This window comes from Chelonia mydas, chromosome 11 (assembly GCF_015237465.2).
Source record: "Chelonia mydas isolate rCheMyd1 chromosome 11, rCheMyd1.pri.v2, whole genome shotgun sequence".
In the NCBI taxonomy this organism is placed as follows: domain Eukaryota; kingdom Metazoa; phylum Chordata; order Testudines; family Cheloniidae; genus Chelonia; species Chelonia mydas.
In genome coordinates this window covers 37,898,260-37,924,095 of record NC_051251.2, presented here as the reverse complement: position 1 = coordinate 37,924,095, position 25,836 = coordinate 37,898,260, and the positions used below count along the sequence as shown (strand labels likewise).

The following is a 25,836-nucleotide window of genomic DNA, read 5'->3' as shown; positions in this document are numbered from 1 at the left end:
CTGATCGGTGTCATTGAGGGAATGTTTATGCTTCATAAATCAAATATATTTTGTTAGCAGACATTTGAGGAGGAAGAAGAGGAAGTGGAGCCTGCACCAGTCACCAGGATTTTGAAATACAATGCTCCTGAGTGGCCTTATATGTTGTTTGGATCCGTTGGCGCAGCTATGAATGGGGCAGTCAATCCACTCTATGCTCTATTATTCAGTCAGATTCTTGCGGTAAGTCATGCTAATATTTTAAAATTCATCAGTAGGGTTGGTTATTACTCTTACACCTTTAGAGCTTATAGCAGGCAAGAGTGGATGAACAAATGGAGACAGGAACTACTAAATGCTAATCTCAGTGCTGGCATTGTCATCTTGGGCCAGTCTTTTAACGTCTCTGCCTTATCTTCTGAGTCAGGCAAGTGGGGATAATCCTTCTTACCTACATGAGCAGGGTGATCTGATGAGGAAGAACCTGTTCCTGCTCTAGTCTATTGTACATAGCTTCGTATGCCACTCCCATCACCATTGTATCTAATCAACTTTGCAGAAGCACATTACGCAATGTGACTAAGATCTGTCAAATGTGGTGCCTTCTTTCTGTCAGCCTCTCCCTAAGGGGAAAAAAGTGTGTGTGCAGTGTAACATAATGTGTTGGTATCTTGGGGTGTTTTGTATCAGTATATTCTGCTCTGTGCTCGCATAAGAGGTGGCGTAGTCAGAGAAGTGTGTCTTACACTGGGAATAGGAGATGGTGAGGTTTGTTATGGTTCCTGCAGGAGTTTGTTCCACAGCCTTGGACCGACCCCCAAGAAAGCTCTATCTCCTGCTCAGATGAGCTTTACCTAATTAATTAGGGCATGATTCATGCTCTTTCTGAAGTATATGAAAATCCTGCTATTGACTTCAATAAGACGATGATTCAGGCTCTAATTAATTTGTTCATGTTTGTAAAGTACTCTGTATGTGGAAACTGTTAGTGTTAATTGAATTGTTTCAAATACCATTTTTTCAGGTGAAATGACAAAAATGTGAGAAAAATATCTACAACAAAATATTATTTCCCTTTTTAATTGTTTTTTAATCTGTCCTTTACTCTCAGCAGGAATTCACCTGTTACATGAATGTACTAACAGAGACAGGACCTAAGACTCTTGGCTTACTTAGCATCCACTCAGTGAAGATCACAGCTAACACAAATTCCTGTCTAGAAAATATATTACTGGGAAAATGGGGCCCAATCCCTGCTAAACCGTACCTATCTGTGTAGCTCCACAGTTCTCCTCCCATGGAAAATCAGTGGTTTTCAGGATCAGGCCTATATTTTGACCACAAGTGTCAAAATGTAATAGAATATAGAGCAAAATTAAAACACATCAGAATATGAAAATACCTTAAGGCTCTGGGCCTGAGCTTTTCCTGCAAGGTAGTAAGCACCTTGATCTCCCTGGATGAATTCCTCATCTATAAGGATTGGGTCCAGTGGGAGCTGAAAATGCTCAGCACTTTGCATCCTTGAAGAATTGGGCCCCAAATGAGATACCTTAACAACCAACAGCCATGCTTTATTATCCATAGCCCTAAAATGTTTTTGCTGTTTTAGTGCAGGGCCAGGCAGACAGCCTGCTAATAGATGGAGCACACACCCTGCTCCAAGCACTGTATGAATATCCTCACTGATGATGGTGATAGGCATGTTGGCTTGTGCTGGAGGAGAAATAAACTCAGGGAAGGGGGAGAAAACACATTTGTGAGTAGAAGAAGCCAAATCTAGGAGAAAGAGAGAAATGTTATTTGGAAAGTTCTCAGATGTTGCTATAAAAATAGACTGAGATTAAAAGAAATGAATAATAAAAAATAAAAGTGCCAGACAATATATTTAGAAAGAAGCCAGTTCATGAATGCAGCAGAGACCATTGCTGCAAGCACAGAGCTGGCTTGTTCAACTTACATTACAAATAATAACAGTGCTTCTGACACACGAGCAAATAGCCCCCCTTCCATCCCAGCTGCATTGGCATCTACACAGTGGAATTTGTGAGAAGGGGGGTGCCGAGGGTCTGCACTATGGTCCCATTTCTGGTGAGACCTTCTGCACGTGCTTAAGTCTCAGTTGAGAAGAGCACTTATCCATGTGCTTACATCCCACTGACTGCTCCGGAATCAGGACCTGTAACAGGAACCCCAGAATGAATTGTGATTGGCTTTGCCAGAATTCCCCCTCGGGCTCCTGCAGAGTGCATGCTGCCGTAGTAACACTGCAGCCCTTTAACTGGGAGCAGATTGCATTCTCCTGTGTGCTCATCTAGCTTTGCCAGCTGGTGAGGAAAGGAGGCATGGCTATGGCCCTCCCCTTAGAACATCTTCCTTGCAGCCTTTGGAGAAGCTTGCACCCGCACTAATATGGGAAGCAGTGGCATGAAAATACCTCAAGGCTCTGGGCCTGAGCTTTTCCTGCAAGGTAGTGAGCTCTGGGAAGCAGTGGCATGACTTTAGCCAGTGTGGATGGCAAATGATGTGGAGTTTAAGGAAGGGAAGGTGCTTTGCACTCACTCCTTTCACTTGCACAGTTGGGGCTTGATCCTGCCCTATTGAAAATTTGTCATTTTGACTCCAATGGGAGCAGGATCAGACTTCTGGTCGCGGTCACCTATCATCTAGCCCTACAGAAGTAGTCAACTCAAATATATTTATAGCGTGTTTCAGTATAAACACTTACAGGGATGCACTCTTGTGCATTTGGGAAAATTCCAAACTCTTTCCCCTCATTTAGAGCTCTCATTAATTCTGGAAAGTAAAGTATACTTTAGCCTGTTTCAGAGCCATGTACTCTAATCCATAACACACTGTTAGTTTTATAAATTTATATTTCTGTTCCTTCAATAGACTTTCTGCTTCTACCATTTCAGATGAAGAAAGCTGGTTCCGAGAGCAATTGTAACATTAACATCTGCTGTGTGAGGATGATCTGTTCTCACACTTGCTGCATTTTGTGCTGGTTATATGCACAAAATGCCCATTTTTATGAAGCATTTTTCATCCCATTTATATAAAGTTTAGACATATATTATGCGCTTCTAATTCCATGTGATGCAAGGCTACAGAAAAAGACTAGAACTAAGAGCAATTAGGTCTGTGTTCTAATCTAGATTCAGAGTGGGACATAATTTATTTGAGTCACTGACTTCAGCTTCTTGTGTCTCATTCAGCTCAGGTGTAAAACGGGACTAAATCCTATTGAGAAACAGATGCTAAATCCTAAGGTTTATCTTTCCAGCTATATAAATGACAAATATTTCCCAACGTTGCTCACAGCCTGACAAATTAAGGATAAAATGAGCTATGTTGCATCAAGGGGACAAGAAGTGCAGCAGATGCACCCTTATATATTATGCTCTTATTATGATGGATTAATGAGAAGAGATTACATAAAAATGGGTGTTATTTTTTTAAATAAATGAAATTAAGTCTGGCCAAGTCATATGCTTTACTGTTGAAAGGTAATGGCAGAGCACAGACATTTGGAGCAGACTTTAATCTCTCAACACTAAATGCGAACCAGGCATCATTATTTTGGATTTTGCAGGGTTTAGTTTGTTGCCAGGGAGCTGATACTGAAAGTTAAAAATTACTTTGAAGAGGCTTTGCCAGTGGAAAATAACCATCTCTATGCAATTCCTATTCAGTTCCTTTCAAACAATTTTTATACATCACTTCTGAACTATAAATACATCGGGTGGCCTTTTAAGACGAAGGCTTAAATGTATTTTGTGGAATTTTATTTGTTGCATCTGTAACTAAGAAGAAAATTCCAGCAGCCCTTTCTATTGTCAGCAATTTAGTTGCAAGAATTTAGGACAGTTCAGATGTAAATCTTAAAGGTCAAATCTGCAAGCTATTTTTAACCACTCCCAAGAGCTAAACATGTTGCTCTCTTGGAGGATTGGCAGATGTATAGTAACTTGACTTGTGAACCCCAGTTAGAATATTAGAACTATTGTCATTTTAGCAGAGAAGTCCAAACACAAGCTACCCACAAGCAGTAAAATAATTAACTGGTAGGTATTGCAACGGACAGTAACTCCTATGAACTGGAACTGCTGAAAGATGACTAGTGAGATTAGGACCATTACTTCACTGGCAATCAGTTTAATAGCAGTAGATAAAAAGATCAGACATAAAGAGAAGAGATAAAAGAACAGCATTTGGGAGGGGAAAATATTCCTAATTTGAGCTCTGGACATTTTTTCTAATGGATTCTCTTCCCAACCCACACTAAGAAGAGAGTGATTTATTTTCACGTTGGTTTAACAACACGTGGGACCTATGTTCTCCCTTTGAAACACGCCTATATCTTCCATTAGCAGAATCAATGAGAGCTGTTCATGTGTACCAAAGGGAAAATTATCCTGATGTGAAAGTATGTATTTGGAACATAAGTACTTGATTTTGTACCTCCCAATGAGCCAACAGCTGTCATAGATTTTATGAGTGTTAAGGGAGTTGCTCTATTATTGCTTTACAGAAAGAAGAGAGTAATTGAGTCCACTAATCTTTTCCACAGCCTTGTGACTTCAGCCAGTATTCTCTGGATCACTATCACACCCCCCTTACCCTTTTCCAGAGTCGGGCGGAGAATTGTTTTGGATGTAATTAGCTACGTGCAGCAAATGGTATTATGCTCCGTGACTGCACGTAATATCTTTTGCCTCTGTTTTTATTCTCATTAACCTTATAGCAAGGGCCTTAACCAGGAAGAAAAGGCCAGACAAGGAGGGAGAAAATTTGTTCTTCTTAACCTCTGATGATAGGACAAGAAGCAATCGGCTTAACTTTCTAACTGTCAAGGTGGTTAAGCACTGGAATAAAATTGCCTAGGGCAGTTGTGGAATCTCCATCATTGGAGATTTTTAAGAGCAAGTTAGACAAACACCTATCACGGATGGTCTAGATAATACGTAGTCCTGCCATGAGTGCAGGGGACTGGACTAGATGACCTCTTGAGGTCCCTTCCAGGCCTATGAGTCTATAATTCTATGACTTAGTTTAGGAAAATAAGAACTGCCATACTAATCTTAACAATGCCATCCAGTAGCCTGTCACTTATAGTGGCCAGTATGCGATGCTTCAGAGAAAAGTGTAAAACCCACATAAAGGGTAATTATTCCATGGGAAAATTTCTTCCAGCATTGAAGCTTGTTGCTTTTCAGTAGCAATTGAGGTGTATGGTTTTGTGGATAATTTCTTGTTCATTGGACACACTGTAGTAACTGTAGAGAGAGTACAAACAATAGCATGCCCTCAAGCTTTAGGCTGATACTTATGAGTTTGCAAGAGTACAATAAGGATCATTCACTTTTGCTTTTATTATACAGCGAGATGGTCCTGAACTGGACTATTGGATCCAAACCCCCTTGATCTTTGAGAAGATCTGGATTTGGATCCACGCTTTGTGGCTGAGATCCATCTCTACAAAGTACATCCAAAGTAGAACTTACTTCAGACCATGATCTGGATCTTATCTTTACACCTCAGGCTTCTCTCTTGTTATATTTGAGAGTCTGGCTCTTCACAGGCAAGCTGTCATAAGAGACTGGGAAGTTGGGACTTTAAATAAATGCAACCTAACTCAGAAACTAAAACATTTAGCAAATTTATAAGGCCGTTTTGTGCTCCAAGCTTGTCATATAAATCAACAGAAATCAAATGAAACCCATCTACTGAAACTGTGGTGTTTTGCACCTGGATTTCTCCTGGGGGTCTCTGTGAAAATCACAGAAACTCATAGTCAGACCATGCAGGTTTTCTAAAGGCAAGACCACACCCCAGGACCCAGCCCTTAATATAGAATAGAATATTAATATAAATGTGAGTAATGCAGTGAAATGAAATCCATGTCCATTCAAAATTTTAAAAGATTCTAAACAATTGGTTAAAATTTCTCCAGTATGTGTAGACTGCTTCTGTTTATTTATATAGATGTACTGTAGTTCCAATTGTTTGTGAAATAATCTAGTAATAAAGACTGGTTGAATTTTAAATCTAAATATACAGGGCACCAATCAGCATAAGTGTTTTGATTCCTTAATTTTATGAATTTATACCAACTGAAGATATGGCCCATGATGTTTTCATCTGACTGAGATCTTTAGGGGCTGACGTGAAAACTTTATACTGTATTTCACTGGCATAGACAAATTCTGCTCACCTTGTTCACACTACTACCATTGACAATCTAATGTTATGACATTCTTTTTTTTTTCAAAAGACCTTTTCTATGCCTGATAAAGAAGAGCAAAGAGTACTGATCAATGGCATCTGCCTACTTTTTGTTGTTGTTGGAGCTGTATCATTTTTCACACAGTTCCTGCAGGTAATGGCAATTCGTTAAACTTCTGCTTTGCTAGTTTCTTTTTCTGTTCATGTCTGGCCATGTGTGCATGTGTGTGTTTTGTATAATAAGTGTATTTGTTCTTATGCATACCAGGGATACACATTTGCAAAATCTGGTGAGTTGCTTACAAGACGGTTAAGGAAAATTGGTTTCCAAGCTATGTTAGGGCAAGAGACTGGTTGGTTTGATGACCACAGAAACAGCCCTGGTGCCTTGACTACAAGACTTGCAACAGATGCATCACAGGTTCAAGGGGTAAGAAACCATATATTAGGAATTATTTTGCTCCATGCTAATTACTGCATTACTATGGTATGTGATGTCACAAGAATTATATAGTGTGTAAATAGTAATATAAATATATATCTAATCTCATGGTTTCTACTTTCACTTGGTCTAGCTAAGCCATTTCCAATGTGTGCACTGTCTATCATAGACTGGCACAGCAATTAGTTACTCTCCATATAAAGAACTAAATGCAGAACTAGAGCCAGATCCTGCTGTCCATTGTACCAGTGTAAACAGATCAATGCCATAAAAGCCAGTAAAGTTACCACAAGTCACTAATATAACAGAAAGAAGCATTCAGGGTATAATCTTTAATTTCTCATTCCTGATGGTGGAATTTTGCCATAATCACTAAATGCATATTTCTGAAACATATCACAGTGATTTTCAACCCAAATTTATCAACAGTAATATCATTGATTAAACAGAATTTTCAGACTGATGTAGAGTTTATTACATGTGGCTGTTGTGATTTATGCTAACATTCCACTTCAGAAAAACACTCCCCCTACTGGTTGAAGGTGTGTGCTGCTGAGTTATGTGTGTGGTCAACCTTAGCTCTAAAGCAAGTAATTTTGTTTCTACAAACACAAAAAGCAATGTATGGACTTTTTTGTTACTGATATTTAACTGGTTATAGGAGTTTTGCTGGACTTTTTTCTTCTTGGAGTTTTAAGGGATTTAAAATAAGAATGAGACAGAAAAAAGAAAAAGTTGCAGCCTACGGCTTCTTGTCAGCAGCAAGCAGTCGGTATTTCCCCAGCACCTCAGAAAGCAGCAGCCATCTCCCTCCCCCTTCTCACAGTTACTTACAGGTTCCATTTTAATTTGCATGCACAGACTTCTTAACACCAACTCTGCCTTACAGTAGCTGCATAAGAGAAGGCTTTATTCCAGGCTAAAGCAGTATTCTCTGAAGAGTCCAGTTACTGCACTCTACACAAATAATAGAGCTGTGAATGACAAAGCGAAAAACTTTTCCCAACTCTTGGGTTTAGTTTCAGTTCCGTTATTAATAAGAGGTCAAATAATGGAGCTCAACTGGAATTTATTAATCAATGATGATTAGTGAAGGATTAACACAACACAATACAGAATATAGAAAGGAAGGCTATGGTTATCAAACCAATCTGGAAACTGGACAAGTTACTGCAGCTCAATTCACTCCTATCTAAGACCCAGAAACTCTGCTCTTTATATACCAACTTGTTCAAGACAAGGAAAAATCCCTTTCCCTTTTTGATCTAGTGGAGGAGATCCTTTTATGCTATTTCAGTTTACCTAATCAATGAGCTAAAGATATCTGTAATTTATGTTCTTTTATGGTATCTTAGCTTATCTGTCCTGATTATAGAAAACACCTGTGGCAACAAGTAATTCTTAATAAGCTAAAGGCATCTCTCAGTGGGTCATTATCTCATCAATCACTGCGACATTATCTCATCAATTACAAGTGGACCCCTACTGGACATCTGGACATATTCTTCACAGGTCAACAGTCTCAGGGTAAAAATATTATACACATTCCTCCACTTGGTCACACACTAAATTTAACCTAAATACAGAGTCTCTAGAATCATAGGTACAAAAACTAGAATCATAGATACAAAACACTAAAGTTCATGCACAAAGGCTTATGGGGTTTTATATACAAAGACTCACAGGGAGTTTGATTCATTTGCTAACAGTCCAACCTTTTCTACCTAGATTACCAATCATGGCAATACTAAACTACTTGATTAGGTGTTTATATGAGGTTCTAGTTAATGCATTCAGGAAGGATTTATATTGTTTTAACAAAATATGCAAGCAACGATACAAAATGAACACAACTAAACCTACACTATTTGTAAAACAATTAATACTTTAAAGGTAACTTCTATCCATATAGTAGAAATAATTAGGTCCAAGTCACCATTATATATTAAATCTTCTACATCTGTATACATGTTATTGCTAATTTGAACAACATGGGTATTTTTTCAAGCTAGTAATGCTTTTATAGTTAAGGTCAGTGGATCAATAATATGTAATTTTCAAGATTTTTTTAATGGTTGGGTTCACTTTGAATAATAGTTTCATTCTGAAAGGCTGGTACAGGAATAATTGTAGTTTGGTCAATAATATAACATGCATGAGGGACAAAATAAAAATTTGGATTGGTGACACTGCATGCAAGATTTTCGTACATATTTTTTTTATTGTTAGTTACTACATAATACAGCCCATCAATGTGGTAGGCCATTTTACTGCTGGGAGTCACCATCTGGTGAGTATCACAGGAAAGGAGACAGTGGCGGCTAGCTCATCTGTCTTGTTAGGCTGGGTCTGGCTGGCATGACCGCAGACAGGCGTTGCGATGTTGAAGATGTCACACCTACATAGGTATTAATAGCCCTTTTGAGGAGCAACTAGCCATAGGCGGTGCCCACCAGGTTTGTGTTGCTTAATAAAGTACCAGCAGATCCACATAGATATAGGTGTTCTTTGTAGATTCCTGTTTTTAGGTAACCTTCTACTGTGCCCAATTTATTAAAGATTGTTATGTTTGGGTTTACTATTGGTAAAGATACCGTAAATACAGTATACATAGAATCCGACACTCAACAAGATTGTTTAGAATAACATGTGCCTTGATTAGGATGTGGTGTCACAGAGCCCAAATTTTGAAGAGTATTAAAAGGAATTTGTTTACATGCTTTAACATATTGCCAATTCACACAAGATCCTTTTGTACATTTGGGACAATATCATTTATTTAGGTGTTTATTCTCAATAAGATTTGGCACCTTTCCAGCTTCAACATTTCTTAGTGTAGTGATTACCCTGTCCAATGCATAGCCGCCATAAGCGGTACAAATGATTTTCATTCCCACTTTGTTTTTTGCTTTCTTGTTATTAACTTTAACCAATTCATTGATTCTTTTGCCTGTCTGTTTAAACAAATGAGCAATGTCATGCATATTTAACAGTGTTCCTGTCTTCATTAGCTAGACTCTCGAATCAATCAGTCATTGGTGGAACACTGTTAGCCCCAGGGTGTTTAATGTAGCTGACATGTCTTTTTTATGTTTTGAAAATCTGCTCTATTTTAACTGATATACTTGATTTTAAAAGGCCTAATTTGTTTTTGCTTTGTAACTAGGGCTGTCGATTAATCAGTTTACTCATGTGATTAACTTTAATCGTGATTAATTGCAGTTTTAATCGTACTGGTAAACAATGGAATACCAAATGAAATTTATTAATATTTTTGGATGTTCTTCTACATTTTCAAATATATTGATTTCAATTACAGCACAGAATACAAAGTGTACAGTGCTCACTTTATATTATTTTTTATTACAAATATTTGCGTTGTAAAAATGATAAACAAAAGAAATAGTATTTTTTATAGAAGTACTCTAGGGCAATCTCTTTATTGTGAAAGTGCAATTTACGTATACAGATTTTTTTTGTTACATAACTGCACTCAAAAACAAAACAATGTAAAATTTTAGAGCCTACGAGTCCACCCAGTCCTACTTCTTGTTCAGCCAGTCATTAAGACAAACAACTTTGTTTACATTTTTGGGAGATAATGCTGCCCGCTTCTTATTTACAATGTTATCTGAAAGTGAGAACAGGCATACACACTGGCACTTTTGTAGCTGGCATTGCAAGGTATTTACATGCCAGATATGCTAAACATTTGTATGCCCCTTCATGCTTCAGCCACCATTCTAGAGGACATGCTTCCACGTTGATGATACTCATAAAAAAAATAATGTGTTAATTAAATTTGTGATGCAACTCCTTTCAGGAGAATTGTATGTCCCCTGCTCTGTGTTTTACCTGCATTCTGCCATATGTTTCATGTTATAGCAGTCTCAGATGATGACCCAACACATGTTGTTCATTTTAAGAACACTTTCACTGCAGATTTGACAAAATGCATAGAAGGTACCAATGTGAGATTTTTAAAGATAGCTACGGCACTTGACCGAAGGTTTAAAAATCTGAAGTCCCTTCCAAAATCTGAGAGGGATGAGGTGTAGAGCATGCTTTCAGAAGTTTTAAAAGAGCAACACTACAATGTAGAAACTATAGAACCTGAGCCACCAAAAAAGAAAATCAACCTTCCGCTGGTGACATCTGATTCAGATGATGAAAATGAACATGTATCTGTCCACACTGCTTTGGATCATTATCATGCAGAACCCATCATCCACATGCATGCACGTCCTCTGGAATGGTGGTTGAAGCATAAAGGTGACATATGAATCTTTAGTGCATCTGGCATGTAAATACCTTGCAACGCCAGCTACCACAGTGCCATGCAAATCCTTGTTCTCACTTTCAGGTGACATTGTAAACAAGAAACAGGCAGCATTGTCTTCTGAAAATGTAAACAAACTTGTTTGTCTGAGTGATTGGCTGACGAGAAGTAGGACTGAGTGGACTTGCAGCTCTAAAGTTTTACATTGTTTTATTTTTGAATGCAGTTATTTTTTGTACATAATTCTACATTTGTAAGTTCAACTTTCATGATAAGGAGATTGCACTAAAGTATTTGTATTCAGTGAATTGAAAAATCCTATTTCTTTTGTTTTTACAGTGCAAATATTTATAATCAAAATAAATATAAAGTGAGCACTGTACACTTTATATTCTGTGTTGTAATTGAAATCAATATATTTGAAAATGTAGAAAACATCCAAAAATATTTAAATAAATGGTATTCTATTATTTTTTAACAGCACGATTAGTCATTGTCATAACCATACAGCTAAGAGTAGCCTAGAATTCCTCCTTACCTGTAAGGGGTTAAGAAGCTCAGCTAACCAGGTTAGCACCTAACCAACAGGACCAATGGGGAAGAAGATACTTTCAAATCTTGGGAGGGGGGAGGGTTTTGTTTGTGCTCTTTGTTTTGTGTTGGGGTTCTCTCTTGGGACTGAGAGGGGCCAGACAGAAATCCATCTTCTCCAACCCATCCCAATCCAAGTCTCCAATATTGCAACCAGTATAGGTAAGCCAGGCAAGGCGGATTAGTTTGTCTTTTGTTTTTCTTGTGAATTTTCCCTTTACTAGAGGGAGGTTTATCCCGGTTTTTTTTAACTTTAAAGTTTTGCCTAGAGGGGAATCCTCTGTGTTTTGAATCTGATTACCCTGTAAAGTATTTACCATCCTGATTTTACAGAGGTGATTCTTTTACCTTTTCTTTAAATAAAATCCTTCTTTTAAGAACCTGACTGATTTTTCCATTGTTCCAAGACCCAGGGGTTTGGGTCTTTGATCATTTTGTAACCAATTGATTAGGATATTATTCTCAAGCCTCTCCAGGAAAGGGGGTGTAAGGGCTTGGGGGGATTGCTGGGGGACGAGAAACTCCAAGTGGTCCTTTTCCCTGGTTCTTTGTTAAATCACTTGGTGGTGGCAGCGTTACTTAAACCCAAGGTACAAGGGAGAATTTGTGCGTGGGGAGTTTTTAACCTAAGCTGGTAGAAATAAGCTTAGGGGGGGGTCTTTCATGTGGGTCCCCATGTCTGTACCCTAGAGTTCAGAGTGGGGAGGGAACCCTGACAATCATGATTAATGAAGGACATAAATCCACACCGTGTAGAGATCAAGCACAGGAGTTTATTACGTACAGTGCTGATGGAGTGTCACCTTGCTTATTAGGCTCAGAGACACTGTCAATCAATTGATTACAATGGAATATATGGATTTTTCATGGGCGGGGGAAAGTGATGGGGTAGGCAGTCCCACACCCCCAGGTAGGTTTAGCTGCAAGACATGATAGCACAGTAGCCAGTGGTTAAAGGTTACATAATGTTTCTGCCCATGGTCTCAAGTTGACAAATTAACATTTAACATTTAATTAGTACTTTAATAAAATGTATTAGTATAAAATATATATGTTGAATTCTGCTTTGGGGTTCATAGGAATGAAGTAGCTTCTTTGATTGTCCAACAGATACATATCTAAGGGTAAAAGCAAAGAAACAGTTGAAGTATATGGCAATAAAGATTGTCTTTCAAGTTGTTTATTTGTGTTTAAGGCAGGCATTGGTTCCTGGGAAAGGGAGGTGGGAGGAGGCCATGTCTTATACTGACATGCTTGTACCTTTTATAAACTCAAGGTTGGATGTGTGGGAAGAACATCTTCATACAGAAGAAACTAACCCAACAGAAACAGGGCTTCTTTGTTTTATTTGCAACTTTGAATAAGACACAATTATTGCCCCCAACATCTGGCGTTTTGCTGACCAGGCATATCTTAGCAAAAACAAAGTTATTTTTTGGTTATTTTGCTTTCTCTTAGCTAATTACTATTTGCTAGGCCTCTGACTGCTTGACTAAACTCTGGACTTTGGGCCTGTACACAAATCCATATACCAGGTTATTACATCAGCAATGGATTTTAACCCTTCAATTAATTTTTTAATCACATGATTAATCATGATTTTTTTTAATCACTTGACAGCCCTGTTTGTAACCCGTCTGTCCTAAAAATATCAGAGGAGGACTGAGTTTCCTGACTCTCAATAGCATCCCTTATTTGCTCATTGATATGCAGCCTATCTTTCAATTGGTATAGAAGTGGACAATCTAGACACAGTATTTTTACACATTTCATTTCTGCCATATGCCAATGAAACTAATTTAAAACCATAGATTTAGGCATAAATTGTACATTATTAACTAAAGTCCTGGATATTGAAAGCGGGGTGAGTCCACTCTTTGGTCCTGGTTCCACTTTTGGACATGATATACGCTCTGTGCTTGTCGCAATGGTAGTTGCTGCAAGCGGGTCTACTATCCTTAGGGTAATTCTTTTTGTTTCTGGTTCTGTGGGTCTTTTTTCCTTGGAGAAAATGTTAATACTTATTTTATAAAACCCTTGGTCTTCCTTTGTTACAGTCTTAACTAGCAGGGAACCATTTTTGGTTCACCTAATTTCTACTTACACTGTTCATTGCATTTTGTAGTCTGCTGTCATTTTTATTGCTGCTATACTGACACCATGCTAAAAACAATACAAAATCCATTGTCCCCTATAAAATATAACAGAACATTTTTAATGTTTGTGATATTATGCATTACTAGTAATGACACATTGTTTCTTATTGTCCCTCCCCCACTATAGATTTATAGACTTGAGATACGAACCTCCTTTGCCACCCCTTGGGAAGCAGATCCATAGGAGCAGTGCCAGTATCATATTGCTTTCCATGGCTTCTCCTCCTGCTGGGGAGAGGGTTGTCCTTTAAACTGTTTAAGTTGATTAACATAATACATTTTCAATATCACTTTTATTTTAGTAACCCAAATTTCTTTGCAATGGCTCTGCATAGTCCCACTGATGGGCACTATGCAACCCTGTAGTAGAACTTTCTTCTAGCAGTGTCAGCTAGAGTTCTTTTGCATCCCCCACACAGACATTCTGAGGGCAAGGTTATTTAGAGAGCGGATCACCCTCACCCCTCATATCCTTCAAACCATGTGTCTGGACGGATGTGAACCTCCCCCGTCTCTTCAGAGTCAGAGCTTCTTTCTTGTTAAGATAGTTAGTATTAGCTCATTAGTATAATTAGTTCATTAATAAGTGTTTTTCCCAGTTCTGATTTAGGGAGCAACCAAAGAAGCTGAGGAGATGAGATTCAAGAAGCGTGCTTCTTGCCCGGCTGTCTTCCTAGCATCCAGTGACCGCATACAGTGCCTCAAGGGTCTGGGAGAAGGACACTTGCTTTCTTGGTATTTGGTGTGTTGAACCTATACTCCTAGAGCCCGCAAGGATAGGGAGATGCCCTTGCAGCTCCTTCTAAAGGAAGCTCTTGAGGCTAGATCCTCTGGACCCAATCAGGTGTTGGATCTTAGGTCTAAGAGGCCAGTCTCAGCCCCTGTGACTGCCAATGGCTCCAAGCAACTGAAGGTTCCAAGAAGCCACAAACCTTGTTGGGGCTGGATTTGGTTCCTCCAGCTCCCTCAGTCAAATCCCTGAGGCTACATATGTTCAAACTGAGGGCTATGTGGTAGGGTCTGACCACCCCAGTTTCAGAAGAGAGATCAAAAGACAGTTCACTGGTGCCAGAGCTTGTGCCTTGCAACTAGCTGACCCCAACAGAACCCTGTGGTTCCAACTTCCATTTGCAGATCCAGGAAGATGGACTTGATCAACATGTCAGAACTGGGGCCATCAGCATCTTCAGTTCCAGCTGTTGCAGCACTAAAGAAAACGGAACATAGGGACAGAGCAGCCACTGTTAGCAGTGCCAGTTCCCACGGATCAGAACTATTGGGTCTTACAAGGCTGCTACAGTTTCAAAATGGCTCTAGCTCCAGCTCCAGGGAAGAGAGATGGATTTGTGTGTAATGTTGGATCCAGTGTGGTCCAAATTGACAGAACCATTGTCAGTTCCTCTGTTGATTCCGGTCAAACCCTTGGTTCCAGAGAGCTCTGTCACAGTGTCAGCCCAAATTCACTTTTCAACTCTGGTTCATGTGTCTGTTCCAAGTGTGTCACACAAGGTTTCTAAAAGGAGGCATGTTTCCCTGATCCCAAGGTCTTCCTCATCTCATGTTAGGAAGAAAAGACAGGAAGGTGTTTCTGGTCTTTCCCTGGAACCCCCTACAGGGTCTCCACAGACAGATGGGTCTCCATACCTCCCTCTGGATCTGTTGTTATCCTCAGTGCACTCTAGCTGAGATCTAGACCTGGATCCTTATCAGAAGAAAGTTAGAGGAAAATGCAGAGACCTCTAGTTCACTTCATACCACCCTATGGGATCTGCCTCCTGTAGGCATGTTCCCAAACCCCAGTTGCTGGGGAAACTGGCAGTTCTGGGGCCTGTGGTCGTATTAAGGGCCACCTCAGAAATTTTTCAATTATCTTCCACATGGATGGCGAGGTTATATTTCATCTACACAAGATCTGGTAGTCCAGAGATCTTTGGGACCCGACTCCTTTGGATCTGTTGACACTGCAGATGATGATGCCTGAAATCCTGTCCAAGGAAGAAGATGATGTGATAGCTCCTTTCTTTGAGCAGAAGCATATGGAACCAGATTTTTAACCTGATATATCACTGGATAAGGACTCTATGCAGTTCCGCAGTTTGGTGGCTTGCACGGTGTCCACCTTAAATCTACCTGCAGTACCTATTAAGAGACTGGTGTTTGATATCCTTGGTGCTACTTCTAGGAGTTAAATATCCCTACCCATTTGGGATGGTTAACTACAGCCAGCTAAATCTGTGTGGTCTGCTCCTTCCCCTTGTCAACCTGTTTCCGTTTAGGCTGACAAACTGTATCAGATACCCTGTAATGGGTTCTCCTACTTCCATACTCAACCCATGCCTTATTCACTGGTGGTTGCTGCTGCAAGTAACAGGGAAAGGTCTGGACAACCACACTCAGCTGACAAGGAAAGGTGAAAGAGTGATTCATTGGGGAGAAAGGTCTTCTGATCATTGTCCCATGGCAAAGAGTTAAAATAATTGATTTTTAATTTTACAATATTTAATTTAAAGCTTTACCTTTAGCATTTTGGCAATTTGTTTATGTCCATTTCTCATCTCCTAAGGTGAATTTGATTTGAAACATTTTTAAGACAAGTCCTGTAAAATTTTTCCCTCTGTCTGCATGTGATTTATTACTTCTCATGACACTGAATGATCACAAATTAAATACTATGGTTTTCACAGTGCTGACTGCCAGACAGCAGAGTTTACAATTCATGGTAAAGGATTTATTTTCTCTTCCCTCCACCATTTACACATCTTGTTTTGCAAAGAGTTAACTTTTCTTTTAAAACAAAGGAAGAGTGCAAGGGGGTGCGAGACAAGAGAAAACGTTAAGCTCAAATTCCCCACACACAAATCAGAAAACATTGTAGTTACTGAATTTACAGAACACTGGACCTGCTCAGGAGATTGCTTAGTTATGCCTTACTAGGCAATAGTGTGGCAGGTTTTCTAAATTCTCCCTTAAAAATAAACAAACAAAAAATCCACTTGTTAAACTGCTGCTTAATGTGTGCCTACTCTGTCTCTGCTTCCTGCTAGCCCTCAAGAATTTTCCCCTCTTTACAACTTCATTTTCTAACAGAAATAAACCACACTTGCCTCTCCACTGCTTCTGAGTCTGGAGAAAAATGAGGGCTATGAAGAAGGGCAATCTTCTGATTGGACAATTTCCTCATCAGCTTAGGGAGTGATATATAAACACATAAAAATACATAAATAGAAATGTCTCATTTAATGTATCCAGTGAGGTAAATCAGAATGAAATAGGGGGGAAACAACCTTAGGTACATGCAAGTATAAGGCCAGTCACCAGGTTCAGAGCTGAATGTATATCCCAACTTCCCTGGATTTCTATGGAGCTAACTGTTCTAGTTCAGGACCACCTCTAAGTATCTGACATAACACCTGCAGCCATTTTGTTCTACATATGTGGCATGTTATAGCCAGAGGATCCATGTAGGAACAGATCTGGTGACCTGTCTCATTGTTGCACTCCACACTGACCAATGCAGCGCCCACAAAGAGACCCTTTCCATGATGCGCAGGGGGGATGGAGACTCCCAAAATAGCCACTAGTCCCAGTCCCGTCCCCGCCAGTTCTAGTAGCGAGGTAAAGTAGTGAGGTGAACTGGGTGTCGGCACTCCACACCTAGGTGATGAATTTCACACCTAATGATTTAAGAGCACAAACTTTTTTTTAAATATACAATTTAGTTCTCATTTAGTGAGGTTAAAGGTTCGTTGCTGCTGAGACAGACCAACCAAATACTGTAAAATTGTCAGAAAGAAAAATGTTCCCATAGTGCATGAGGCAAAGATAAAATTACCAACAAAGATTATTTAAAAGGTATTTTTAAACTTTATCTGAAATAGGGAAACAGGGATAAACTGCAATTGTGATTCATCCCTTTTTGAATCTTTGCCAACTAGTACCTCATTGAGTTCCTGGTTGATTATTTTAGCACTGCTGGAATTTCTAGCTATGTGTTAGGGTTCATAGAGCTTATTATGGGCACCTCTTTATTATTCAAAGATAAATAAATACATAAAACACATAAATATTTGGGCCAGATTTCGTGCACTGAGACACATGAGCAGCTTCCATGGATGTCAAAGAGAGTCATCTAAATGGTAAAAATTCACCCCTAATTACATCTTTACATCTATTACCATTCTTAGGGACTGTTTTTTCTTTACTAGTCCTGGGGAAGGTCTGTGGGTCAGGAAAACATTTAGAGATTGAGCCTCCAGTCTTTGTTTTGACAAAAATTCTCATTTGACTTCAATGGGAAACAGGACCGCTAGGCTGGGCTAATACCTTTGGAGTCAATCTAAACAGACTAATCCATGCCATGTTATTTTAATATCTAGAATGCTCTAAGTTTGATGGGAAGGTATTTGATTGTCTTTTGAAGTATATATGATGATTGATGTTACTGTGGGGATACAATTCAGTAATCTACTTTTGTTTTATTTTAAGGCTACTGGATCTCAGATAGGAATGATTGTCAGTTCCATAACCAACATTGGAGTGGCCATTATCATTGCTTTCTACTTCAGCTGGAAACTAAGTCTAGTTATAATGTGCTTCCTGCCCTTTTTAGCCTTATCTGGAGCTGTGCAGGCTAAAATGTTGACAGGATTTGCCTCACAGGACAAGCAAGCTATGGAAATTTCTGGGCAGGTAATGTTTTCTGAAAATTAATTTTTGATTAGCAGGCATTTGGGGCAGGGGTGTGTGTCAGTCATAGCTCAGGCAGTTGGAATTATCAGTGATTCAGATGCTATAGAAGTGGCAGAGACATACAAGGGGCAGTATTTCAGGCCACTGAAATTTCATGGAGACTTTCCCAGCTCTAAAAGTACTTACTACTTGGAATGCGACTTCCTCCTCAAAAAGGCTATGACCTCAGACAGTAAGATGTGTGTCTAATTCCAGTCTCTTTTATTGCTTACTGCTTTTAATATGCATATCTGAAGGCACCCTCTGATGCTCTTTGTAGCCCATCAGCAGGACACCATGGTCATGTGCATTAAGAAATCATTGCATTCTAGAATTCAGCACTAATCCAGAAAACAGTACCTGCTGATTTTAAAGACAGCTGGGTTGTTTTTATAGTGAGCTGTATTCTGCAACTGGATAGGCTAGATTTTAGGAGCCCACTGTTTCCACATCAGTTGGATTTTCTAAGCTAGAACATCGCATAGTAAAGTCTTTCCTTTATAGGAGTAATGTAAACTTTTTTGGTTTGACTTTTTGTACCGTGCAGCTGTCTTCCTCTGCTGTCTCATTTTGATACCAAACAAAGCATACGTTGCAACTTCAGTATGTGTTCTCCAAAATGTGTGACGGAAATAGATACAAGTCAAGTTTGCTAAGCAAGCCATCACAGGAGTGAGAGCCTTCACAGGGAGGAATAAGTTGTGTGTGCAGTGTTCCCTGACTGTCTGCCTCTCTCAGGTGCTCCCACTCCCGTTCTCCTCCTATTTCTCAGTTAGCAAACCTCCATGATCTTTTGGCAATGAACATCTAGGGGCTGCTCCACATGCGGTTCTCAATAGAGTTCTCTATGGAGAGGTTGTAGGCACTCAATCAGATCAGTAGTTACTCAGAGCGTCTCAGCCAAAGCCACGAGCTGCATTTGCTGGAAGACCTCTAGTGCATGTAGCAGCAGTTGTGGTGGGGAAGAGACAGGGAATGGCAGCTGTGCTTTCTCCCCATTCCTAGACAGAAACGGAGGTGAACAGGACAGCTGCTCATAGGGTTCCTTGTCTTAAAATCTGTCACTGATGCTGCCAGCCACATGTTGCCAATAGCCAGAACTGGATCCATTTTAAAACGTACCTGGTACAACAGTGGATCTGCTTCAAGAAAATGGGGACAATTGGAGGTCATGGTATTAGAAACACTCCCCATTTAGTAATTGTGCAGACTTCCTTTTTACCCCTTATGCAGAGGAAAAAAGAGATTATGGAATGATTTTTTCACAGATGTAGGCTTGCTGGCAGAGTTACACAGCACAATTCCTCCTTCTCTGGGACTGAGGCCAAACAGTTTGTCAGACAAACAGGGATTTGCGGTCTAAATAAGTTAAACTGTAGACATTAATGAGCTCCACAAATTTAGATTATCCTTATATGTTAACAGAATTCTAGGAAAACTAAAAAAAAATCACATGCCTGTATACAACATGAATTAAGATAATTAACATCTCATGGCGTTGATAACACTAGTTCAAACAAAGACACCCAAAGTCTAGGAAGAGTTAATGCTGACTGTTCTCTCATTCACAATGGCTAAATTATTTACAGCAAATGATCAATCAAAATACCTTCTTGAAATTGATGTAGAGATAGGAACTTGACAAATGGCCCGTGCATCAGTCATTACTCAATGGAATGACCCGGAGGCTAGGAAGAAAAGGGCATTCAGTGCTTCAATGACTGATTATGGCTGGTGATATTTTCTAATTTATTCAGCAGCCAACCGTCCAAATACAAGAGGGTTTGTTTAAGTCTTTTCTACAATTGCTTCTCTGCCATTTTAAAATATAGAAAAACATAGACTGAACACTCAAGTTCTCAAGGCCTATTTATTCGCTCCTTCAAGGTACATACTAATGCTCCAGGACTAATTCTACACACTGTCCTGGAAAAAATGTAATGGAAAATTGACCTAAATCATTTTTAAGTATTCATATTCAGGTGACCTCCTCTATGCTGCATGCAGAAAGGTTTCATAGGCAATGAAACAAAATTTAGTAGGAATATCTATAGATAAGAGAAGGCAAAACAGACTGAGCCATTACAAATGGCAAGGCAATCAGCAAGTACATTTAAACATGACAAACCTGTGAATTAAAACATACAGGACAAATGGGATGAAGCAATAAGCTGGTATAGCATAAATTCTGTATGCTGATTTTCTGATGAAAATATAGCTCCACTGTGGGTTGAGACAAACTTTACAAGCAACAAAACTAGATCCTAATCCTTACAATTAACGGGCATCTCAAAAAAGTTTCGAAAGCAGAGAAAAAGACAATGTGGAATGGATACCAGCTTCCTACACTGCATTATACTATTACACAATAGATTGTACACGCAGTCAGACAGGGGTTACTCCGTATCTACCCTCTGGCTGAAATCATGGTTCCACCAAAGTTGATCAGAGTTTTCCCATTGGCTTCAGTGCAGCCAGGATTTTACCCTCATCTGTATGTTCCATCTAGCCACTTTTCTTGAACATGAACTGGCAAGGTATCAATGGAAAAGATTAAGTAGTAAATTCAGCTGCCTTTAATTTATAAAAGATTTTGACTCTGAAGAAAGAGAACTGGAGACTATCACCCTTTCCTCCAAGACCACTGGTGTAAGAAAAACACAGAAACAAAACAATTGAAATAAAAACATTCTTAAAAATGTGCAAACAAGAAAATAACCACTTTTCATCTATGACTAACACCAACATTCCCACAGGGCCATATATTTTAAAATATTTAGCATTATGGCATATTCGGTGTTGCTTAGTTTAGCTAGAGATTTCTGTCTAAAATGCCATTGATAAGCCCATGGTCACACTTAGATATATGTTACAAATCCCTAGTCCTACGTTCAGCGGGACACAGATCTCCCAGCACAACACAATATCAGCATGGGAAGTTGAAGAAGACCATGTTTCAGCTGATGAGGGGGTATGCCAGAACAACCATACCTCTTTGTTTGGAGTTGGACACATTCTATTATTAAGGAATAGTGGTGCCAGTGACATATGCAAAGTGAAATTCACCCATGTGTGAGAGCCCAAGCAAGGCCATCTTCAGTATGAATGTTTTGCAGTAGCCTAGTCCGAGGAGGGCTGACTTCAGAAAAAGTCCTCTTTGAGGTTTGCATCCATTCTTATTGCATCTGAACCAATTTGTACATCATTAGTTTCTATAATTTGCCAAACAATCCTATTGCCCTCTCACTGAAATGTGGGATAAAAAGTCTTCCCACTTTTTCAGAGTGATTCCTAAGTGTTTTACCTATAACCTATTTTTTTTCTTAGATCTCCAGTGAAGCCCTCTCTAACATTAGGACTGTAGCTGGAATAGGGAAGGAGAGAAAGTTTATTGAAGCATATGAAGAACATCTGGAAATCCCATACAGAGCTGCAATCAGTAAAGCAAATGTTTATGGAATCTGTTTTGGCTTTGCCCAATGTATAGTGTTCATAGCCAATTCGGTCTCTTATCGATATGGGGGGTTTTTGGTGGAGAATGAAGGACTTCATTATAGCTATGTGTTTAGGTAAGAAGATACTTGCAGACAGCCACATACTCTGCTACAGAAGTATGTTGTTTACAATAAAATTCACAAATGTATGTAACCCACAAGCTAAACGCTTTCCTCCTTGACTGCAGGGTGATCTCTGCCATTGTGACCAGTGGAACTGCTTTGGGAAGAGCTTCTTCTTATACTCCAAACTATGCTAAAGCAAAAATATCTGCTGCACGTTTTTTTCAATTGGTGGATCGGGTTCCCCAAATCAATATTTATAGTGATGGAGGGGAAAAATGGGTAAGAGTAGAGATGAGCAATGCAGGAAATGTCATTATTCAGCCCAGTGATATAGGTATTGAAACCCCAGTAATTATGGACTATTCCATACACACCTCTGTTTGTGAGCAAAGTAGGGTAACATCAGAATACTTGCTAGATATCCTTGCCTTTTGGGAAGTACTGAGCTATGTGCTATAATGTAAGCATGAGAATGCAGTCAAATTATTCCCAGTCTACCAGAAATTTCACCCGGAGTATCAATAAATGGTGAATACATTTTAATAACTGATCTGAGAGTTGGGAGCTGGATGGATTCACTGGACAATGAGATTTTCTTCCACCTCGACAACAGTGATTTAAATCCAAATGGGTTCAGTCGCTAACCATGTTTATAATCTTCTGGTTCTTGTATGAGCACATCACAGAAACACCATCAAATTTGGTATTAATTAGGACCTCTGAGGGCAATCATAACCTCTGAATGGAGTTGGAGAATTAACTACCTTCTCAGCTCAAAAGTTGGTCCCCTTCTATGTTTAGGCTATTTGCAGTGCAGTGTGGGGAAGCTTGCATTGATAAAATGAATACAGCAGAATAGCTCTGGCTAAATAGAAGACTCCTGTCACAGGACAGTCAAGCCAGTCAGTCTTCGGGTTCCTCAGTCTCCAGGGTTATTTCACAAGCACTTAAGTCACTCACAAAAACTAATATTGGAAACAAGAATCATATTTAATGTGAGGAGTTTTGTCACTCTTTAGAATTCAGTTCTCAGCACTTTCTTTCTCACTTTTTCACCAGGACATTTTCAATGGAAGCATTGAATTTATCAACTGCAGGTTCACGTATCCTTCTCGGCCTGACATCCAAGTTTTGAACGGCCTCTCAGTGTCTGTTAAACCTGCGCAGACACTTGCATTTGTTGGAAGTAGTGGATGTGGCAAAAGTACTAGCGTCCAGCTTCTGGAGCGCTTTTATGACCCTGACAAAGGATGTGTGGTAAGCAGCTTTCACTACTTGGATATTGATACTCCGGGTATTGATAGTCCGGGTGGATAGTTTTACTGCTTGCCAGCTGCAGAAATCTTCAGACTCCAAAGTTCTTCTCCAATGTTACATAGGAGATTTTACCAAAGAGTAACATTTGCACAGCTGAGGATCACTTCAGTGGATTTTCACACCATCCACAACAGGGTATAGCTCTCTTGATCTTTCCTCAAATTTACAGTCAGGTTCTCCAATGATCTGACCTAAGTTGGTGAACCTTGGCTGGTTCTCTCTGCTGATGCTTAGTAACAATCACAGAGAGCCCCGAGAAGGAGGTAGTACACCTCTATGCAGAAATCCAGGCACACAGATGGGATTGGTGTCATGGAGAGCAGCACTTTCCCTTTTTGACACCCTGCTGCCCCCCAGAATCCACATAGCCAGGGCCAGTTCTAGGCACCAGCAAAACAAGCAGGTGCTCGGGGCGGCATATTTCTAGGGGTGGCATTCCGGCTCCGGCCATTCCACCCCTAGAAATGTGCCCCCGCCACCCCAGCTCGCCTCTGCTCCGCCTCTGCCTGCTCCCCTGAGCACGCTGCTACTGCCCCGCTTCTCCCCACTCCCTCCCAGGCTTGCCGCACGCGAAACAGCTGTTTTGCATGGCAAGCCTGGGAGGGAGGGAGGAAAAGCCAAGTGGTGGCACGCTTGGGGGAGGCGGCGGTGGTGGAGAGGAGGTGAACTGGGGGGGGGAGCGGTTCCTCTACCTCCCCGTTACTTCCTGCGCTCCCCCACCCCACCCTCGCTAACCTCTGCTCTGCCTGCTCCCCTGAACGCGCTGCCTCTCCCTCGCCTGAGAGGGAGGGGGGAGAAGCGGAGCGGCGGCGTCTTCAGGGAAGCAGGCGGAGGGGAGGGGAGCTAGGGCGGGGGGGAGCCACAGGAAGCAATGCTGGGAGGGAAATGTGGCACGCCTGGGGGAGGAGGCGGGGCCAGGGATTTGGGGAAGGGTTTCGAAGGGGTGGAGTTGGGGCAGAGCCGGGGGCGGGGAGGGGCATGAAAAAAAAGTGGGGGCAGCCAAAAATTTTTTTGCTTGAGGTGGCAAAAATCCTAGACCCGGCCCTGCACATAGCCCAAGTGTAGAGTCATCTGAGAGAGCTAGGGAGGGAAAGTCAGACTTAGCTCTTCAAGAAGATCCTCCTGGAATGAGCTGGACCTCGGTTTTTGCTCAGTCTTCTTGCAGGCAAAATCCTCATTGAAATCAGCAGGAGCTTTGCCTGAGTAAGAACTGAGCAATTAAGGTCCATGTATCATACTATCAGTTGTGAAATTTGCTTACAAGTCAATGCACATGGCCTTGAGTAAAGACTTTAGCATTTGGCCTACTGTAGTTCTGTGGTCACAATGGGTATAGAAATATTTTGTGCCTGTTGCTTGCCACTCAGAGAATGTGGACTATACTGTTACCTCCTTGGACTTGTATAATTCCATAGATTTCAAGGCCAGAAGGGACCCTTGTGATCATTTAGTCTGATCTCCTGTGTAACATAGGTCATAGAATTTTACGCAGTAATTCCTGCATCAAGCCCATAACTTCCGTCTGAGTTAGAGACCCTCTCTTAAAATGAATTCTGATTTAAAAATTGTGAGTGCCTAAGAATCCACCCCTAAGTAAATTGTTCCCATGGTTAATTCCCCTCACTGCTCAAAATGTGCATCTATGTCTAGTCTGAATTCATCTAGCTTCAGCTTCTAGCCATTGGGTCTATTGATGCCTTTGTCTGCTAGATTAAAGAGCGTGCTGCTATCAGAAATCTTCTCCCCTTGTAGGTACTGCACAATTGAGCTTGTTTTTCTTCTCCATTTGAAAAAAAAATAATTGGAGTAATCAAAGAGTTCTTGGTTGCGCGAATCACTCAAGCACATGCTTAACTTTCAGTGTGTAAACAGTCCAGTTGACTTCAGCAGGTTCATTCACATGCCTAATGTTAAGCATAGGTTTAAGTCCTTTGCTGGATCAGAGACACACCCAGTATATATTGATTTGCTAAAAATAAATCTAAACAGTATTCTTATTCCAGTTACTTACAGTAGTGTGATGTTGTGAAGACTTTATTTTACAAAGCTGTATATATTTAAAGCCTTCCTGTTGGGACTATTTTGTTTCAGCAAAAGCTATTCATTCTTTGTATGTTGCAAGTCTGACATGATATATCATATTCTGTCTTTTTTACTGGTAGTTAATAGATGGCCACGATACCAAGAAAGTAAATATACAATTTCTTAGATCTAAAATTGGAATAGTGTCTCAGGAGCCTGTGTTATTTGGCTGTAGTATTGCTGATAATATCAAATATGGTGATAACAGCAAAGAGATCACTATGAAAGAAGTTATAGAAGCAGCGAAGAAGGCCCAGCTGCATGACTTTGTCATGTCCCTTCCAAATGTAAGTATATTTGCAAGGACAGTAAAAAAGTAAAAACCAAAACCAAACAAATGCTATGATGGGGCCTAAATAGCGGGACTACAAAAGACAGCTGAGAAAGGCAAGGTATTCCTTGGAATGAGATTTCTCACCAAAGCAAACTGGACCTTTTCATGTGCCAACACTGATCGTTTTATTTTCACAGATC

General features: G+C 40.1%; 1 protein-coding gene across 1 annotated transcript in view; it reads left to right on the top strand.

Moving 5' to 3' along the window:
* The window catches only part of ABCB11 (ATP binding cassette subfamily B member 11), a 55,929-nt gene that overhangs the window by 26,295 nt on the left and 3,798 nt on the right, over window positions 1-25,836 (top strand). The window contains exons 12-19 of the mRNA XM_043525625.1: window positions 61-222; window positions 6,257-6,361; window positions 6,476-6,637; window positions 18,161-18,364; window positions 21,731-21,972; window positions 22,086-22,242; window positions 23,023-23,220; window positions 25,443-25,649. Of these exons, the coding sequence (XP_043381560.1) occupies window positions 61-222; window positions 6,257-6,361; window positions 6,476-6,637; window positions 18,161-18,364; window positions 21,731-21,972; window positions 22,086-22,242; window positions 23,023-23,220; window positions 25,443-25,649 (1,437 nt within the window). The remainder of the gene's footprint in view (window positions 1-60; window positions 223-6,256; window positions 6,362-6,475; window positions 6,638-18,160; window positions 18,365-21,730; window positions 21,973-22,085; window positions 22,243-23,022; window positions 23,221-25,442; window positions 25,650-25,836) is intronic.